This window comes from Lutjanus erythropterus, chromosome 18 (assembly GCF_056507025.1).
Source record: "Lutjanus erythropterus isolate fLutEry1 chromosome 18, fLutEry1.hap2, whole genome shotgun sequence".
In the NCBI taxonomy this organism is placed as follows: domain Eukaryota; kingdom Metazoa; phylum Chordata; class Actinopteri; order Lutjaniformes; family Lutjanidae; genus Lutjanus; species Lutjanus erythropterus.
In genome coordinates, this window is record NC_139334.1 from 10,463,587 (window position 1) to 10,484,559 (window position 20,973).

Sequence of the window (20,973 nt, forward strand, 5' to 3'; positions counted from 1 at the left end):
TTTATACAGAATATAATCTATGGAATATAGAATATATACAAAAAATTAGTTGCAGCCACCACCCAAATGCAGGTAAAATATGTGGCTGGCAGATTTGCTTCATCAGTCCAAAAATTAATATTAATCTAATGAGTGACTATTTATTTATAAAGGATCAAGTATGAAATACTATGTTCTATGAAAATAAAATAAAAACAAATACAACGATAATAAATAAAAAAAAACTCTTCATTTTGGCACACATCTTGAAAGAGGATTTTACGCAATATTCTCTAACAGAATTTAGTGTTTGAGATACTTTCTGTAATATGAGCGGTGCATATTAGACATGGTTCAAGAGAAACAAATACGTCAATAGAGATTCCTGTTCAGCAGCACAGTGAAACTAGGCCTGTGGTGGCTGATGTTCTGCACACTGCCATGTTAATGGCTGGTTATTGGTCACATCTACTTCCCCTGGGCAAATCATGAACGAGTGATAGTAGTACTCTCTCTCTCTCTCTCTCTCCCTCTCTCTCTCTCTCTCTGGAAGACACACCCAGAACATATAGCAGCTATTGTGAGTGTGAAAACAGCATCAAACTTTTTAATCTAACAGTTGTCAACATGTCCCATGGTTTTCCTTCAAACTACAGACTGTGTGTTTTAACATGAGCATGAAACATTTAATCACAGCTTTACAAAAGAGTGATGAGGGAAAAAAAGCGTCTGGTCTAAAAGCTGTAATGGGTGCAAGGCTCACCCCGGCCGTGTAGAGAAGACTTGGTGAAGCTGTCAGTGGGAATCAGAGCTGCTACTGTGACGGACGGTTTCAATATTGATTTCATAAATAAACAAAGCTAAGCATCGATCCTAATGTTATTTTGCATTTCAATTACTGCTCCAAAACATAACCTTCAAACAACTGGTCGCTCAATACCAATAGCCTTCACTGATAAACACCCATATAGTTACCCAGCTTACAGCACATTTTCTTACCAAGTGTGAATTAGTGGAGCTGGAATTCTCCCTCAACTACATTTAAGACGATTAAAAAGCAGCAGCATTAGTGAGCATCTACAAGTATACATGTCACTCAGGACTAACGGAGAGAATCGTATGAAACATGGAAAACTTTATAAACACAGAAAACTTCATGTTTTCTTGTAACTGATTTACCACTCGAGTATTTTCAGTGTGTGTCACTACGATAATAGCTCTTTCCGTGACTCAGATATTTTTCCCAACTTCTATGTTCCTGATGGTGTGTGTGTGTGCATGCGTGTGTCCACGTGTGTGTAAACGAGGAGGAGCCCTTCAGTGTTGGAGCAACAGGAAGAAGTGCTGACGCACCGTGTCAGTGATAGCACTCTGCTGCCACAAGGGCATGAGAGCCCACGTAGGCTAGCATTATCCTTCTGGACTAATGGAGCTGGTTATTTTTAAACAGATTCTCACACTGCGGTGGAGGTGTCCAAGGTTACAATGGATGAGAAATCAGGAGGGACGCGTGCGGCGATGGTTGGTGGTTTCTGTGCGGGTGGATGTTGCGAAATGGCCAAAGAGGCATGGTAGCTGTAATCAGTGAGAGGTGTAAAGGCCATAACATCGGATAGGGTCTCAAGAGACAGTGTGTTAACAGTAGCATTTAATTTTTATTATAGATTAATCTGCTGATCTACTGATTTTCAAAATTAATCAATCAGAAGTAGAACCAGTAGGATTTGTCCAAGCTGGTCACAAATTCATCTGATAGTTCAGAGATTCCCAGGATGTCAAATACCAACGTTTTTTGGGTTGGTAAAGCATCTCTAGCACAGCAAATAATGAGAAATACAGGCAGAGGGCAGGGTCTCTGCTGATACAGACACCACCGCACATGTAGTGTGTCATAAGTGATCATTTCAAGGGATTATGTTTTTTATGAGTCAATGCATTTCTTGAGGGAAAATGTTGCATGTTAGGCCTTAAATTGTTTAATCTTTAATGTCAAAAAAATGTGAAAAATGCTCATCAGAACAACCCTGAACCCAGAATGACATCTTCAAATTGCTTCTTTTGCCCAAATAACAGTCTAAAACTCAAGTACTCTTTATTTACTATCATAAATGACAAGAAAAGCAGCAAATCCTCACATTTAAGAAGTGGAACTGGCAAATGTATGATATTTGAAAATGAATGAAACAATTATTCAATTGTTAAAATAGCAACTAATTTCTTTCAATCAACTAATCAATCAATGTCTAATTGTTGCAGCTATGAACAATTATCATCTTCCAAAAATGACCAATAATATCAAAAATAAACTGTAATACGTTCTTTGTGACATGTTGGTTGTTACTAGACACATTCACTTGCAATGTGACCATTTTTACACTGATTTTACTGCACAATATTAAATAGAGTGCACTCAAATCCAGATAAATAAATTTAAAAAAAGAAGAATCTGAATACTGCATGGTTTTCTTACTCTTAATTTCCTGATTAACTGTCTGACGAATAAAGCGCCACTACAGCTGAATGGGTGAGTTTAATGTATCCAGCCAGAGCGGTAACAAGTATGAACCTGAATACCTCTGGAGCTACAGAAGAGTGAACATCCAGAGAGTGTCAATATACTCTGCATCCCCATTTGGCCTGGAGAGGGACAACATGCTCCACCCTCCCCCCCCCCCGCTCAGCCTGAGCTGAGTGACACATTTACAGTGAAAGTAATGATACTAGATACCAGAAATGAGAGGGCTCCAGCGTGGCCAGTGGACTCAGGAATCTCTCTAATGAATTGGACAACAAAGCCCTGTTGGTACAAGGAAGAAGTATTTAGAATTGGGCGACAAAATGAAATTTTTAAACATTAGGTTTTCTCTATAAGACACTTTATTTATCCCAACAGCTCCTAAAAGCTCTAAGAGATGAGGAGGGTGGGAGTGGGACAGGTGGGCTGGGCTGGACGCTGCAGCTACAGAGGCCACCAGCTCCTGGCTCGTAGCGGGATGGCCATTCTCGGCCAGGAGCCTCTTCTGGTAATGTATTCTGAAACCAAATTACCGTAAGCTGATCCCATCTGGATAGTGTCTGTGCACGGCTGCTTTGGTTACCCACCACTGCCTCTAGCCTGCGATAGCATCTCCATGAAGACAGCAAAAATCTGATTAACCCAATAGCAATGAAACACTTGGTCAAAGAGCAAAGAGCTTTTAACTTAAGATACACTAATGCAATTCCTTCGCCTTGTTTTCTGAAACCTAATAAGAATCAAGCGGACGGACTGCTGGAGATGGCTGTTTGCAGCCTCTAATGCAGCAAGCTGGGAATGAAGTCAAATAAATTGAAATCTAATTCATCATTGTGTGCTAACTTCTTTCTAAAAAATACATTAAAAAGCTCTTATTTCATGAGGGGAAATTGGATAGCCTAGTTAGTTTATAGCAGTGGCTCTGCCAGGGCTTAAGGAAAGCGAGGGTGTTGATGGAACATTTAGAAACAGAGAGAAGTCACATCTCAATTCACTGCCGCTCACACTGAGTGTGTTTTCTAGCGAGCAGCGAGGAACTCAAACTGACAGTCCTCAGCATTGGCTGACTTCTGAGTGGCGCGAACTGCTACTGCAACACAAGAGCAACAACAAGCCTGTCAGACTCACACAGTAAATGGCTTGTCGAGATATTTAGACTCGCACATGTCAAGCAAAAGTAAATAACAGGTTTAATAGAGTGTACATGTAACAATTATGAGTGAATACATATCATAGAGAATTAAACTTTTAGTAAAACCTGTGCTGTCAGAATACTTGATAATAACTTCCATATGCTCACATTTTGAAATATCTCCAGCGTGCTAAGAGACAAGAGGAGAAAAACTCCATCTAATTCCTAGGCAGTGTGCGATGCCCTCGGGTCAATCTATAGAGTGTATTACTACAGTGATTCCACAACAGTGCTGTGCTAATTACATGGAGCACATACGTCCCACTAATCCTCTCACCCAAGCATCACGGCCACATCCAGCCCACAGTGAGGGGCCGCAAATACCGCTGTACAATTAGCAGCAGAGAGCCACTGCTGAAACAAAACGAACAGCACACTCAGGCCAACGCTGGACACGTCCCACAAATAACAGTTGGTCGGTGAACATGTAACCAGGAAAATACTATTTGACTGTCAGTGTTTCTACATATGTTACTGTGACAGGTCTTTATCTAAAAAATATAATTACATCCACAAAAACAATTTCTGAAGACTTCTACAGTCACTGAAGTTATTTATGCGTCAAACACCTGTTTACAGCTCAGTTTTGAAAGAGTAAATGCTCTTATCACTGTTATTTTAAATGTTATATGTATGAATCAAATATTATAAACGTGGGACACAAAAATGGAACTGGTTTCTTGTGTGGAGAGTCGTTAAATATTAATCAGTATTTTCTTGTATTATACACACATTCAAAATCAGTGCACACCATCACTGAATCTCTCTGATAATATTGCAATTTGTCAATATGGACCTGTTGTATTTCAAAAAAAATGTAACAAATTAAGAAACATTAATTGTAATATATTACTGTACAATATTTTGAATATACAAATTTAGGAAAATATTATTTTATATTTGATAAACTGACTATAACATTTGAGTGTAAAAGTCAAATTAAAAATACATTCCTGAATTTTGCCAAATTACCTGAGAGGAGACACAATAAAATAAAGTCAAGTGAAAACATTTTAAACAAATGATTTACTTCAATAATTTTTTATAATGTGTCTCTTTGATGTAATGAAAACAATTTACTAAGTGTTGGAAAGTGTATTTGTAAGAAAAATAATTTGGAATTAAACAACAAAATATACATTTACAATATAGTGGGTTGGTGTAAAGATCTATTCTGAAACTAAATACTGATTACAGTAGTTTTGCCTTCAAATATAATGAATACTTTCAGAGAATACAACAATGAAAGATATAAATACACAATACATGACGTGTTACAGAAACACCAACTCTGTTACCGTTGTGTAATTTTATATTGAGAGAGAAGGAAAATTTTATAATCCACCTTAGAGGAAAAACGAAGGAAATTATTGCACATACACATAAGATATTCATAGGTCTTCTACAGTGACTTTTTGGATTTGCAGTGATTACAGCCCAAGTAAAGAATATCTGTAAACAAATATATCTACAATAACAGAATTCAGCTCTCTATGTTTACACTGAATTATTATCTGTCAAGTATCTTCAGTGTATTGATTTTTAAAAAAATATAACAACTTTAAAAATTAAACCCCTAAATATATCATTCAATAATGCTCAGTGCAAAAAAAATGTTACAAAAAAATAAATAAATAAATGATAAGAATGCACAAGTTAAACTGGACTGTTCTTGATATTTTTCAACAATGCTAATAATAATAATATTAAAAATTGTCTAAATGCACTGGAGTATCAAGTAACAGGTAATTTAAATTTCTTTAGAAATCTTATTGGTCACAAATCATCACCTATACATATTATTTCACTAATATTATCTATTGAAAATCTTATACAATATATAATATAATAAAGATTTATATAAAATGATATATAAATTGAAACAAATCTTTACACAAGCCCACTCTTTCAGTCTGTTTTTTCCATACATTAAGAATGATGTATTGAAGTAAATACTTAAACACTGCACTATAAAACTGTTTAGACTAAAAAATAAAACTATAAATAAATATTTTCTACGACTTAAACTTACGTTTATTTTGTATCAAATATAAGTAACTGATGCATTGACAAAGTTAAAGTGTGTCAGGTGCTGTAAGCTCAGACTGTCCCAGCAGCCAGGACAGGACAGGCTGTTGAGACAGCAGCTTGTCTCGCGTGCCGCTGGCTGGGACAGACCTGCCAGCTCTCTGAGGTTATAGGGTCCTTTCATCCGTCTTTCTCTGGCTACAAATATTACAGTGTGTAATTCATCCCGTCCAATTCCACGGATTCACGTTAATCTCATCTCCTTAAAAAAATATTACTCTCATTCTCCCCGGGCGGCCCGATTTGGGAACAAAGCCATCAGCAAACAACCTCCTAACCCAACTGGACAGGTACCCCCAATTCTTTGAGGACAGAAATACATACTTTGCAAGAGGGAGCACGCAAAATCAATCAGCCATGCTCTGAATGAAAATTATAAAGACTGGCTGCATAAATGACAATAAAACTACACACACGTACAGAGTTGCACCTGCCCTGTTGCTCTATTCTGTCAACTCCTGCATGATTTAAGAGCCCTTAAAACAATGAAGAGAAGGCGCATGTTTAAGAGAAGGTGTGAGAGAGAAAGTGCAAGAAAAAGTTAACAAAACTAGAGCAGACACAAGAGCAAAGAAAAAGAAAGAGAGAGACAGAGAAAAGAAATAAAACTGCATCACAACAGAAGGGTTAATTAAAAGAAAAAAGTGAAAGAAGGAAATAAAGAGACGAGGTGCACCTACTGGTTATGATAGCTGAGAGGGTCTGGAAGACAAAGTTCTGAAATGTCCATCAGTCCAGTTTTAGCATTCCAGGAATGAGAGGAAGAGGAAAGAGAAAACAATTGAGACCCGCTTCTTCCCCCAAATGATGGCACAGCACCCTCAGAGACAACGCTGGCGAAAAAGCCCCTCCAGCAGCACCGCTCCCCCCAGCCTGCACAGGTATGCTGTTGGACTCTGATGAATTGAGTGGGCGCGTGTGTGCGTGAGCATGTGTGTATGTGTATGTGTGTATTTATGTATATATGTGTGGGAGAGAAAGTGTCTGTAAGTGAATGTGTGTGCGTGTATGACAGAGGGAAAGAGAGGAGGAGAGTGAAGGGGGGAGGGACAGATAGACAAGAAGAGAGGTAAAGGGGGGTGAGACAGAGAGAGAAAGAGAAGCGCAGGCAGGCAGCGACGGGATGAAGCGCTAAGATGGAGAGAGCATGAGAGCGCGAGCGAGAGGAATGACTCTTTCCATGCTCGGGATAGGGCTCTTTAAGACTCAAGGGCTTGATGAATATGGAACAGCTGCTGTTGGCTGGCTCCGAGGGGCAGGACTTAAAGCGACAGAGGGGCCGGCCAGCGGAGCTCCGAGGAGGTGGAGGAGGAGGAGGAGGGATCCAAACGCTCACTCGCACAAGTACAATACACACACACACACACACAGACAAAACAAGCTATCACATGAACAACAGAGATGCGACTAGGAGAGCAGGACAGTCGACACAGAAAGTTTCCGTCTCTATTGAATAAAAAGAGTGGTGAGATTCTGAATGCTCCAAACCTAAATTCAAGCCTAAATGAACATAATAAATAACACAGCTGCAACGATTAATCAATTTTTAAATTAATCATCAACTATTTTGATTATCAATTAATCGGTTTGAGTATTTATTTATTTTTTAAGAAAGAAGTAAAAATTCTCTTAAATGTGAATAGTTGCTGGTTTCTTTATTCTCTTTGGGACAGTAAACAGCAAATCTGAGGATGTCATCTTGGGCTTTGGGAAACACTGATCAACATTTTTTTTAATGATTTTCTGACATTTTATAGACCAAAAAACTAATTGATTAAGTGAGAAAATAATCAACAGAATTAATTAGTTGCACCCCTAATAAACAGAGGTAAGGGGATTGTTTCTATCAGTGCATACACCTTGCATTCGTTGATTCGTTGATTTATTTATTTCTGTACTGATTTAAAATATTTATTGTATTTAGTGGTAAAAGTCTTCACATTATCGATTAATCTGTCTATTATTTTCTAAATTAATAATCTAGTCTATAAAATGTCAGAAAATAATGAAAATATCCACCCACGTTTCTCAAAAGCTAAAGAAAACAGAGAAAGGGAGGAAATCCATTAGAGCTGCTATGATTAATCAATTCTTAATCGACTATTCAATTTCAGCTTCTCAAATGTGAATATGTTCTAGTTTCTTTAATCCTCTATGACAACAAACTGAACATCTTTGGGTTGTGGACAGAACAAGACATTTCACCTTAAGCTTTAAGAAACACTGATCAACATTTTCACCTATTTCCTGATATTTTCTGGACCAAATAACTAAAAATATTCAAATTTTAGAGCCTGAAAACAGCATTTTCTGCCATTTTGTCATGAAAAATTTCCTTTAGCGATTAATCGATTATCAGTATGGTTGGTGATTATTTTTCTGTCAGTCTTTGGGTTGGTAAAGTGTGCCGAGCACAGCCAAATGATAAGAAAATAAGAAAATACAGGAAGAGGGCAGGGTCTCTGCACATGCATCCACCACCACACAATTCTAGTGGGTCACAAGTGATGATTAAAAAGGGGTTACGCTTATATCAGTCTATGCAGTGTTAATTTAAGAAAATGTTGCATATATATTAAAATGCCCCGCAATGATACGAAACAAAGCCAAAGGAAAGTCACAGCAACAGCAGAGAAGTTCACCAAGCAACTGACATTTCGGAACTTCACAATCTATCACAACAAAAAAAAACTTACTGTCATCCACTCTATGCATGCTTTACGTTATCAAACTATACAGTTATATAACACACCACCATCAAGTAAAATTTGCCACCAGCCAATGCCACACACTACAGAAGCTCCAGCAAGCAGTCGAGTGCATCTGCAGCACTTCACTTTCAAAAAGCAATAGCTTTCAAACCACTAAGGACAGTAAATGTATTTATTGAGCTGTGTCGCGAGCTCCATTTGCCGGTGTTACATGTGAGGTACCATTGTGAAGCCTTTCACCACCTGTGAGAGATGATCTCAAGCCATAACTCATATTCTGGAAGCCCATCAGCTCCTAAAGCAGCGGAAAATCCAACTCTGTCTTCTCTAACCCCAGCTTTAGAAGCGCCTGTGTTTCACTGTTGATCAAGCTCAGTAAGAATGCAGAGAATGCAGATACCATTTCACAGTCAGTGAGGGTCTCCGTGTTACTGTATCCCCACATTATAAGAGCAGAGCTTACCATGGCATCTTATTGGAGAAATGAGCGGTCCGACAATGACTGGCTGGCACTGGGCTGAGTCAAGCAGAGAGAAACTCACAAAGTGCCTGACTGACAACGCTCCTCAGCTTCTTCAAAATAAGAGTGAGTGAGGAGGAGTCCAGATCTACCAGCAGATTCATGGAAAAAAAAAGGTGTGTTTAGGTCACTCTGCTGCTGCTCACCAGTTTTTCTCTGCTGAACAGGAACTGTGTAACCCCTTGGAGAGGAATCCAGTTCCATTCATCGGCTCACGTTTCTATAATCAATGCAAAAACATCACGCAATCCCTATTGATCATCACAGGCCTATTGATGTGCAGCAATAGTGCCTCCACAGTGGCACAGATCACACAGCATCTGCGCTCCTTTTTGTGACAAAAACAAACGACTAAATAAATGAAAATCCAATTAAGATTGATGCCAAATCAAACACCTGTCAGTTTAATTCCTTAAAGAGGAGTAAAATCACTATCAAACACAGTTCACAGACTTCAATAAGACTGAACAAAATATGGGACAAAAAGACAATAAAACCTCACAAACAAGATACAATATACTGCATATTGTACTTCTGAATTCTAATATATTTTTTAAGTCAAATTTCCAGCAAGTTATTCAAACTGTGGCACTCCAGTCAATCTAAATTGGAGGGTAAAAATCTTTTAAAATATTTCAAGAACAACAGCTTGCTTAAAGACAGGGCTGGGCAATATGGACAAAATCAAATATCTCAATATCAATATTTATTGATATTGCGACAATACTGTACAGGGGTAACTGATTTCTGATAAATAATCATCAGTAATGTGGATACAATGACTAAGTGGGTAATAGCAAATAGGAAAATAGCAAAAACATCCTTCATTATGAGTGAAATCAGTGCTCAGAACAGTGGTACAAATAACTGATCCTGTATGGTTAAAGTCAAGAGACTAAACAATCACAAGAGGGGGTCCTTCCTCATGACAGACTGCAGTATTATCCTGGTATCTAACCTGTGTGCTGTCTTTCATGTTGATAACTGCCTTCACTTGATAAATCACATTTCTGCATATTTTCCTTTGGCCTCCCAGAGGGTTTTTTCGACTGACACAACACAGACTTTTGTCACGCAGTGTGAGCTATGAAAGCCCTGCTCCTGCTATCGTTGTTTCTTATCAGCTCTGTTATGAAAAAAAAGCATGTGACAGTTGATTTGACAGGAGTGGATCTGATACAAATAAAGAATAGAGCCGCACCAGGCAAACACTCGATCACACGTGGCATGACAAAGTTAGTGGAGGATGACAACCTGGAGCAGGATGGTGTCGATTATCTAACAAGTTAAATTTTTTTTTGTTTTAATGATTGAGATTTCTGTTTTTTTATGGGTTCAGGCAGCTACATTTATTTACTCTGTGCAGCTCACATGTGCACGTGTGGGTTTGTTTGTTTACATGTACTGTATGGATGGATGGTGCAGTAAAAACATTCTGCCCGTAAATTAACTAGTGCTGGGCAATAGATTGATATTAGATCGATATCGTGATATGACACTAGATATCATGTTAGACTTTGGGTATAATTAGATCCTGATATGGCAAAATTGTTGTCTTTTCCTGGTTTTTAAGGCTGTACTACTGTTGAGTGATATTATTTTCTGAACTTAACCCACCTCACCATTATATCCACAGTACTGATGATTATTTATCAAAAATCTCATTGTGTTAAGATTTTGCAACAGCACAAATAGGCATCTCTACAATATATGTTTGCACTTTTTGAGAATTTGCAGTATGTTATTTTAGAGAAAATGTGTATATTAAGATATATATATATATATATTATTTCACAGAATAGACCAAAAGTATTGGGGTATTAATAACTTTGTTAAAGGATGAAATGGTAAGGCTTACTTGGTCACTTTAGCACTCTGGTCACCTGAAGTGGACTGAATTTTGTTCAGTTTGAAATATTGATAAGAGTGCATCTATTAGTGTTTTAGAATACATTTTTTCATACAGCAGAATTTAAACACTTTACACAGTTCTGACCCTTACATGTGGCATGATGGTCTAATAATGTTGATTTAATCAATTTTTCAATTGATTAAATGTCAATTTTAGACAAAATGTCTTTAGATCTTGGTGATGTGAACAACTCTGGCCTGGGAGAGAGAACATAACAGCTCTTAAACAGCCAAGCATCCTTAAAACTACACTTTTGCACAAGTGATTAGCAAATAAATATACATTGATAGCTGTCTGCATTTAATTTACAATTTTGTCACAGAATATCTGTAAATAAACAGACAGCTGGGTCTTATAAAGTCGCAATATTTAACCTTTTCATGCAAACAGTAATGGTCAAATCGATAACGTAATTCAGTCACAGTTCCCAGAGGACAGAGTACAGTGTAGCAGGACAGCGTGCACTGCGCGTGCCTCAATTTAGAGCTAATGATGTCATTTAGCTACAGGTGCGTCAAAGCTGCATTTTTTTTTTTTTTAAATAAATAAATAAAAGTACACTAAAGTGGGAAAAACGAAACAATGTGTCTCGCTGGTGTAAGAGGAAGACAGGCTGATGAATATGTCGTGTACCTTACTCGGACAAGTCATGTCACATCCCCGGCTGAGGAGCACAGTAGAGGTGGCGCTGGTGGTGGAGGTGGTGGTGTCTCCTTCAGGTTGTAGTGGTGGCGTACTGTTGGGTGGTGTGGCTGCTCTGTGTGTCTGAGCGCGCCGTTTAACTGTCACACACCGCAGCCACACTATCAACTCCTCCTCCGGAGCGCGCCCTGTGGCTAAACCAAACACCTCCACCACCGGCTGCAGCAGCAGCAGCAGGGTGAGTGGGGTCAGAGGGGATTCAAGGAAAAAAATAAGTTACAAATGTAACCGCACAGCTCCTCTTGTGACTTTAACCAACACTTTTCGTTTGAAAAGGTATGTTTTAAAATGTGCCAGGGTCTTGAGTGTATATATTCTCATTTATTAAACCGTATTTTGCCGCTTCGTGAATTTCTACAGGCACCAAACCCGGTAAGGAAAGTCACTAATTTAAGGCAACGTGGCTCTTGATTCCGCTGAGGTCTGTGAGAGGCGTATTTTGGTGTATTTTACCAGGGCGCATTTTCACCTGAGAAAACGGCAGGTGACAGCAGACGTGAAAAGGTTGAACACCGCTGCAGTCGGCTGGTTTCCACAATTGATGAATAAATAACAGGACAATAGCAGTGTTGCGTCTGTTGCAGAGCTCACAGTCACTGTATCACATAACCCCATGCATTCACAAACCTCACAGACTCCAGCTGATTTGATGTCAGGGTCTATCTAAAGTAGAGCTGCAGCGATTAGTCATAATTGATTAGTTGTCAACTATTAAGTTAATCGCCAACTATTTTGATAATAGTTTTGAGGCCAAAAATGTCCATATTCTCTGAGTTCAAATTCTCAAATGTGAATATTTTCTGGTTTCTTTAGTCCTCTATGACAGTAAACTGAACATCTTTGGGTTGCGGACAAAAATAAAACATTTGAGGATATCACTTTGGGCTTTGGGAAACAATGATCAACACTTTCTGACATTTTATGGATCAAAAAACTATTTGATTAGTTGAGAGAATGAGTGACAGATTAATCGATAATGAAAATAACAATGTATATTCTTTTATGTAGTTTACTGTGTAGTTTTCTGCGTGAGATACTCTAAAGTATCTAAACTGACTATCTAAACTCGATTTTGGGCAAAACATCATAAATGCCGGTAGTTCTCAACTTGGGGGCTGGGATCCCTAGGGTGGTCGTGAGATAATCTCTAAGAGTTACGAAATGGAGAATAAAATAAAATTACATATTATGAGAAGACAGCAGCTCCCAGCAACACTAACCCATGAAAGGCATTCAATTTAAGGGACAAACAGTTAAAAATTAAGCACAGGTGTACAGCTACCTCAGTAATGGTTAAATTATAAACCAGTGCAAAAATAAGAATTGCTAACAAACAAACCATGTTCTGAACAGACACAAATAATAACAAAAAGTAAAATTTGCATTTTGGAACATAAAACAGTAACAGACTTAACAAACTACTCAGTCCAGCTCTAGGCATGATGGGAAATGAGACCATATTTTACACTTTGGCATGGTTTTTATGTTACATTGCCCGCACCAGTGATAGAATTTGCCTTAGGATGGTACATTTTCCCACCAGCACCCTTAACCTGACAACTTGTGTGGCCTTTTTCATGTAAGAAATGTGATTTAAAAAGATGTAAAATTGTTTCTATGTTTTCTGTGTTTATCTCGTCTGTCTCATGAAAGGTTTTCCTCACGTTCACGTTTCACATTCTCCATCACTGACTGACTGCCTCAGCTGTGGACCAGAGCATGAAGCCAGCTGACAGCACTAACCAACTCTATCATCTCCACTAGAGGGAGGGCTATCTCACAACAAGGCCACCAAGGAGGGAGCCGCGGCAGAGGTACCTTTATTTATTTATTTTCCCGGGGTGATAGTGTAATTCATAAACTGAATGAATGACAGTCAGGACAGTGCCAACAACCAGGCTGGAGCACACAATGGAGACTCGACTGCATTTTCTTCTGAGCAGCACAAAAACCTATCCATTACAAATGTGTAATTATTGTCCTTAATAGATTAATTCATGCTGAAAGATAGAAATGGGTTCCAGGCTATTGATGTAATCATTTCACTGAGGAAATTAAGTGACATTAAAAGAATGATATTGTCACCGTGAAAGTATCATTGATTCTTTTCGAATGCAATTAACTGTATTTGAAAATGGGACCTGCACATTGAGCTGCACAAGGAGCACTGAGGATCACTTCATTTGTGAGAGATATAAAGACCAAATTATCCCATCAAAGAGAAAATCTATAAATGTAATGGCACAGCGCTTCAGCACTAAGGAATGACAACAGCGGTCCTGTTCAGTTCCCTCTGTTAGGGTGTATTAACTACCAGTGAGCGGCTCTCAACAACCCACAGACAGATTATCCAGACTGTGAAGGAGAATATCGCTCCATTTATGAATTCACATGTGATTTTTTTATTGGCTAACATAAACAATCCTGTCTTAAAAGTAGGAGCCATGAGATGTATGGCTATAATGTGTAATGTCATTGAGATTGCCAAGAATTATCATTGCTAATAAATAGAAGAGTGATTTTATGGAGTTGTAGAATCTTTGTGTCAGTTTCAGCACTCAAGGTTTTTTACTTACTTCAAACTAGAGTTGAAATGATTAGTCAGTCAATTGATTATGTCGCAGTTGATCAACTGAAAATTAGGGAAGCACAATATTGGAATTTTGGCTGTATCCAACGTTTCCCAACTTGTTTTGACCAGTTGTTGATGATGAAACTGACATATGCAAGTTTTTGTCACCTAAACTGTAGTGGAATTAACATATTCCACTACAATATAATTGTGGATTCCCTCAGAAATCAGTCTGTTTAATCATCAATTAAGCAATTTTTTAGGCAAAATTTTCAAACATTTCCAAGTTCCAGCTTCCCAAATGTGAGGATTTGCTGCCTTTTTGTACCACTGTACCATTTTAAAATGGATATGTTTGGATTTTGGGCTGTTTGTTGTGCAAAACAAGCAGTTTGAAAGATTTAATTATTTCCTGACATTTTATGTATTGACCCAAAAACAAGTTAACCAAGAAAATTGTGTTTGTTTGTTTTGTTTTTGTTTTGTTTTTTTCATACTAGATACTACTATAAACGCAGCTATGTGTGTGCAGCATCTGAGTCCAAGGGAATTTTTTCCTAGGGAACGATAAAGCTTATCATATCTTACTGTATCGTACTTTAAACAAATCTGATCAGCGCTGGTTTGCCCATTGAAGACTTGCAAAAAAATCATCCATAGTTTACTTACTGTCTCTGCTTGTGCAGTATTTTTCACAAAGGCATAGTTATATATTTGAGTACTGAACTGTTTATCCCAATCAAATCTAATTTCATGTGGTTTACTTATGGTTTTCTGAATGTCACCAAAAAGTAAATCATAATGGCCAACATCACTACGGCCTGTGAAAGCAAATTCTTCTTGTGTTCTCTTCTGTCTGCTGCTGTACATTGTGGCTGAGGTGGACTGGAGCATGACACAAGTTAAGCTCAAGCACGTTATGAATCAGAAAGAATGAAAGTTCACACACTGATTCATATTTTTGTTTCCTGTTCTTAGCAACATATACACTGGGTTATAAGTGTACTCTACATTTTATATGTAATACCAGTTATGTGTGTGTTGTTTTGTTGACTTTCCATAGTTGTGCGGTGAGTTTTGATGGATTCCAACAAAAAGCATGCTCGTGCAGCAGTTACTGGTCCACACAGCTCCCTAACCCAATTACGCTCTTGGTAATCCAGTGAAAAGAAATTCAGTGAAGAGGCAGAGAGGCAGGGTAAGAGAGAAAAACATGAAACGTATCAGACACAACCACTGATATGATGTCCAAGCATCAGATGAATCAGGCATCAATCTCCAGCTCTGGTCAAAAATGCTGCATAATTCAAGCCCAAACATTTTTCTTTGCGTGATTCAAACCAAATCAGAGGGTCCGAAGCCTCTCTCCCTCCACCTGCTGTCAGCCGCCCTCCATCCCACCCTCGCCTAAATTTCATTTAGGAGACATCTTTTTCCCTTTCCCCCCCTTTCTCATGCTCTCTGCATCGCTGTCTCTGCTCTCTCTTTGAATTCAGTGCACCGTAGCCCGTAGATTTACTTGCTTAACAAATATGGACAGGGGGCCTAAGTGGTTTTTGAAATCTTCGAATGGACTTTGGAGTGCCTGTGCTGTGCTGGGTGACAACAGTCTCTCTGTCTCCCTAACCCATATGTGTGTGACTGTGTGTGCTTGTCTGTCTGTTTATGTTTATGTCTGTTTATGTTTATGTTTGTATGTGTGTGTGCACGCCACACACGTCCATGGCTTCCCCATGCTCTCCCAGACTCCCTGGCTGGGAGATGGCAGCGCTCGCTGGAGCGGCAGTCTGGAAATGAGATAAGGATGTCTGATTCATAGGATCTGACAGGAAATCTATACTCTGCAATGTTTATAATCCAGCCATTACTACACAGCCAAATGAAAGAACAATAATCCAATCATTTACTCCATATTTACCTGAGGCAGATTCTCGGCTTTAAAGGCAAAGTGCATTGCACGGTGACGGAGGCTGTAAAACTACGGCTGATATGGGTGAGGAGGCTGAGGAGGGTGTTTTCTAGCTCGGAGAGGGGGGGCGAGGATGGACTGTCCTCAGGGGAGATGTGTGTCTACAGGAGAAGGGATGGCTCACCTGTGTGTGCTCGGCAGGGTTAAGGGTCACTCATTACTCATCATTAAGATCCCATTGATTTATGAAGAAGTTACAAAAAGGGAGTAACTAGAGTTTAAGAAATATGATGTTAAAGGTTACAGAGATGAGCTTTAAAATTTCCCTGAATGACAGCAGAGAGACTAATCATCAGCACATATGTACCATGTATGTAGTTTGAGGTCCTTATTTTGTGAATCTGTGGTGCGGGGGATTACAAACCCTATAATGCCACTTTTCCATACACATGTACTTATTTGGCTCGACTCACTTTGACTCAGCATGTCAGCCTTGCACAGCAGAGATTTGCATCTCCATTACAACATGGCTACGCACTGGAAGGTGTGTCTTTTAAGTGAAGATGAGCTTAGCCCTAGTCGAGCAGCTGTAAAAGGGTGATTTAACACTTAATTTCCTATAAATTCTTTACAAGCCCTTATTATGAAACAAGAAACTCAGGAAATATTGAGTTTTCATCAGCAGCAACTTAACATAACTTTTATAAAGCTGAAAGCGAACATGACACAGTAAAGCAGATACCTGAAAGAACAAACAGCAACTCCAGAGAGAAAAGATTCATTTAGAACCTACAAAATACTTACTACTAGCTGAACACAGAGACTTTTAAAAACATATTTCTCTCTGCTGTCCTGCACACACACGCTTGGTGGTGGATTGGGAATGCTTTTCCCGCACTTCGAAGCTGATCCGTCTTAGGTGAGACTCAGCACAGCTCAGTGCAGTATGAGAGGTAATGGAAAGGCAAAACGGAACCGCACAGTTTGACTTGAGCATGCACTTTAAACTTTAAATGTATCAATCAGGTGCACGTAAAGAGTAGTTTAAACGTAATAATGGAATATAATAATAATATATAATATAAGAATATATATAAGAAAATAATAACAGGTGGGAAATATTTGGGTTTCCCTACATCAAGAAACTCCTGAAAACTTACAGGAAACAAACAATATCTTTTTGTTTCTCACTGTTAACAGAGGCCCCAGTTTACACTGGAAAACATACACTTAACTGGTACATCACAGAATTATATATATATATATATATAAAAAAGTTGACATCACGTCACATCAACACTCACTTTCTCCATCTCTTTCACTTGTCTTTCTCTCTCACTCTACTGCAAGTTTATCAATTGACTTTTTGTAATACTTGTGATACTGGTGCTTCCTTTGGCACTTGGTGCACTATGCACAGCACATGATGGATGTATATATAGCAGCAGCGCTGCATGTGACAGAGGTTCCCCACTGATCTCTGGACTTACATTACACTGCTTGGGGGGGCCCTGATGGCTTTGAGGGCCCTATGCAACTGCATAGTCCACATATAGAATGGAAAGGCCTGCAAAAGGCTTCTTTTTTTTCTTTTTAAGTAGGTTTTTTGGGCTTTTTATGCCTTTATTTGGATAGGACAGCAGAAGATATGACAGGAAAGAGAGTCGGAGAGTGACATGCAGCAAAGGGCCGTAGGTGGAAGTCAAAGCTACAGCCGCTGCAGAGGACTTACAGTCTCAGTATATGGAGCGAACGCTCAACCAACTGAGCTACTAGGCCAGCTAAAGACTTCTACTGTTACAAAGCTTATATGCAGTTTAAAGGAAAGGTGTAATTTGGCTCCCTCATGTTGATCCTGTGTCATCTATAACAGAGAAGTCCATAGAGGTAACGTCTTCTATAAGCATGGAGGAATTCTGCGGTGGGGGTTTACTTATCATAGAGTCTTTCATGGACAGTATGCGCCGCTCTTCATTGTGTACGAGGGGGGAGGTTTATCTTATTTGGAAAAGTGAAGGGGGCCTGCCCTTATCTGTCAATAAACAGTAATTAGATTTTGTGGCCGATAGCGTCGATTGGTTTCTAATCTAGCTGTCGCCCTAGACGTGTGTAATTAAAATCCTGATTGATAAAGGGGCAGAAGCCCGCCCACGCCACCACTTTACCAGACCCTACCCCCGACCCCTTCAAAACACAAACAAGAGAGAGATATGAAAGAAGGCCTGGGGAGAAAACTGCACTACCTATTGATCAGCTCTATCTGCCTTCCTATCAATGCCCTTTTCCCACAATGGAGGGGCTAGTACAAAGGTTTCCCACGTAAAACTTCATAGCTAATCTTCATCCAGCAGATTTTATCCTCCTTAAAAAAACAGCAACAACCAGCATTCCCCCCCAAAACACCTGTCCCACCAAAAAAAATTAAATTTGACTACTTGCACTCACAAAACTAACTCAAAAAACACATTTGTATTAGGGCTGCAACATATGATAAAAAAAGATCATATTGTGATTATTCCGACAAATATTAGAATTGCAATGTGATTCGTGATTAGTGGCAATGATAATTTTTGCATCACAATTTTAATTTTCACTGAAAAGAAAAAAATCACGATGATGTGACATTTGTTGGGGTCTGTACCAAACAAACAAGTTTTCTTACATCTGGAGAACAAGATTTGTAGGCCAAGACATCTCTGCAGCACCATGGTACTCCATTATAATGCTATTTTGTCACACAACTTTAAAAGGTTAGTCTTAGTTGGTGTAATCCAAGCCTTCTAAAGCCCCAACATGCCAAGTTGCTGTTTGAGCTGGGTGTGTGTGGTGTGATGGAGTGCAAATGTAATGTTGGGGCTTTATGAGACTTGGATTATGCCAGGCAAGCAGTATGGAGGCTTTTTTTCCAGTTGTTTTTTACTTTTGAAAACTGGTCACCATTCACTTCCATTGTTTGGGAGATTGTGCAGCACTGTTTTCCTGTGAAACTCCAGCAGTGTTTTACGGACTAAATGACAAAATTTGCCCGACCCTCAGTCGGCATGAGGATTAATAGATAATGACTGACTATTCATTTTTGGGTGAACTATCCCTTTAATTTAATGAGCTGATCATTTCAAGTCAAAAGAAGAGCTCATGTGTGGAAGTTTTGAAGTGTTATAAAAATAAATAGTAGAAAATTGAGGTTGAATTAACTTGAATAAGTAAAACCTGTATATTTATGTTAACACCAATGAGAAAAGATTAGTTGATTCCACTAAATTCTTGTATGATTTTTTACAGTGTATCAAAAATGCAGCTTCTGCAGTTTGGTTATTGTACTTGGCCATATTACCATTTTTGTAATATTTTAATTAATTGTGCAGTCCTAGCTCACAAAAACAAATTGCATGTGTGTGCATGTGTTTTTGTGAAATTCCCTGTCTAAAATAAGAAATTAAAACATGCTTACCACTAATGAGGGAAAGCTTACTGTGATTGTAATGCAATCAAGGAAAAACACCCCTCAGGCGATAGAAAGATGAAAGAGGAACAGTGCATTTTATCTATTTAACTAATGGGCCTGTGAACACAAGAATAAGGTCCAGACAAACACACATACACACACAGGCAAACACACACAGGTGAATGTCAAATGTGCATCACGCATTAGACAAATAAGGTAATACCTTCAAGTCAGAGGATTCCCACAGAGAGTAGCCAGGCTGAAAGATGTTCAAAAACACTGCCTCCAGACTTCACTGTCATCAGGGTCCATGCAGACAGACAAGCCGGGAAGAAAGGGTACGTGCTGGCTAAGTTCTGGAGACAAAGGGACAATAAAGAAAGTGAAATAGCAATAGAGGAGAGCGGGACAGAGAGAGCATATCAGGCAAAGAGGCATCCAGCTAAGGGAGCTTGCATGTTTATGACCCAAACCTCAGAACAGTACCATCACGGCGTGGGGGCAGATAATCTGTCTTATAGAGTCAAATCTCGCCTGGTTGTCTGTAGGATTTTTTAAGCTCTGTAAACTGGGAGAGAGTGCAGACCGCAGGCCCGTGACCTTTCCTGTCTGACACTGGTCACCTGCTGTCACGTGCGAGGGCTGACCCACAGCAGTGAATGATGGCTGCATACTCTGCTTCAACCCCCCTCTGTGACACACACACACACACACATACTGTAACCACTGTGGAGCGGATAAACCACCTCTCACTCAACAGCACACCAATGCTCCTAACACATCAAGACCATAATAAATCACAAATTAGAAGTGTGTGTGAGTGTATGTGTTTCGAGGGGGGGTGGACTTTCCAGAGAGCACTGGTCCGGTGCTTAATTCGATTCTTAATGGAAGGCAAAATTTCCAAAGGAAAACTTTCATTGGGCACAAAATGACTTTCCTTAGTTTTCACTTTCTTACACTGTGAGATAGATTGAGATTGATAAATGCTGGCAGTGCAGTGCCAGCCCATGCATGGTGTACCTCATTTAACTGATTTGTGTAATTTCCTCACTAAACAGTGATTAATAAATGGTTACCTAAACAAATGACTGAAAAAAGGCTGAAAATATATGGCTGAGAAAGCTTTTTAACTTCTCAACCAAAAAATTTGGTGCAATGCTTGTCTGATAAACATCTCATTTAATAGAATAATGATTCATGCCTTGAAGAGTTCTGGCAGTATTATTCCTTATAGGCCATTATTTGCAATTTTATCTTCCAAAAACCACACAACACATACATAATTAAAGTGACTATTATTTGTTTCATCTGTGCTACAGTATGTATACTTGCTCTGTAGTCCATAGGTTCAATTTATTACTATTCTAGTTATTGGAATTTGGTATACATTTTAATATGGGGGTGGATGATCTTACCAAAAAGTAA

At 38.9% G+C, this 20,973-nt stretch overlaps 2 protein-coding genes and 1 long non-coding RNA gene across 15 annotated transcripts in view; 1 reads left to right on the forward strand and 2 right to left on the reverse strand.

Annotated features, from left to right (window-relative positions):
* The window catches only part of esrrb (estrogen-related receptor beta), a 75,892-nt gene extending 55,992 nt beyond the window's left edge, over nt 1-19,900 (reverse strand). For 4 of the 12 annotated variants that reach the window (XM_084742041.1, XM_084742038.1, XM_084742040.1 and 1 more), the window contains exons 1-2: nt 6,455-6,582; nt 2,708-2,776 (exon numbers count right to left, since the gene is read on the reverse strand). In XM_084742041.1, coding sequence (XP_084598167.1) covers nt 2,708-2,776; nt 6,455-6,504 — 119 coding nt within the window. In that variant the 5' untranslated portion in view covers nt 6,505-6,582. Of the gene's footprint in view, nt 1-2,707; nt 2,777-6,454; nt 6,588-11,550; nt 11,811-19,768 lie in introns of those variants that run through there. The other 8 variants (XM_084742049.1, XM_084742039.1, XM_084742044.1 and 5 more) reach the window with 7 other exon arrangements.
* On the forward strand, nt 6,978-13,711 carry LOC146310654 (uncharacterized). The gene is made up of 2 exons (XR_014772275.1): nt 6,978-7,118; nt 13,273-13,711. It is a non-coding gene; the product is annotated as an uncharacterized LOC146310654 (long non-coding RNA).
* Nucleotides 19,769-20,973, reverse strand: part of LOC146310655 (G patch domain-containing protein 2-like) — a 74,204-nt gene continuing 72,999 nt past the window's right edge. The window contains exon 13 of one of the 2 annotated variants that reach the window (XR_014772274.1): nt 19,769-19,901. The gene's annotated coding sequence lies outside the window, so the exon portion shown is untranslated. The remainder of the gene's footprint in view (nt 19,902-20,973) is intronic. The other variant, XM_084742053.1, reaches the window with a different exon arrangement.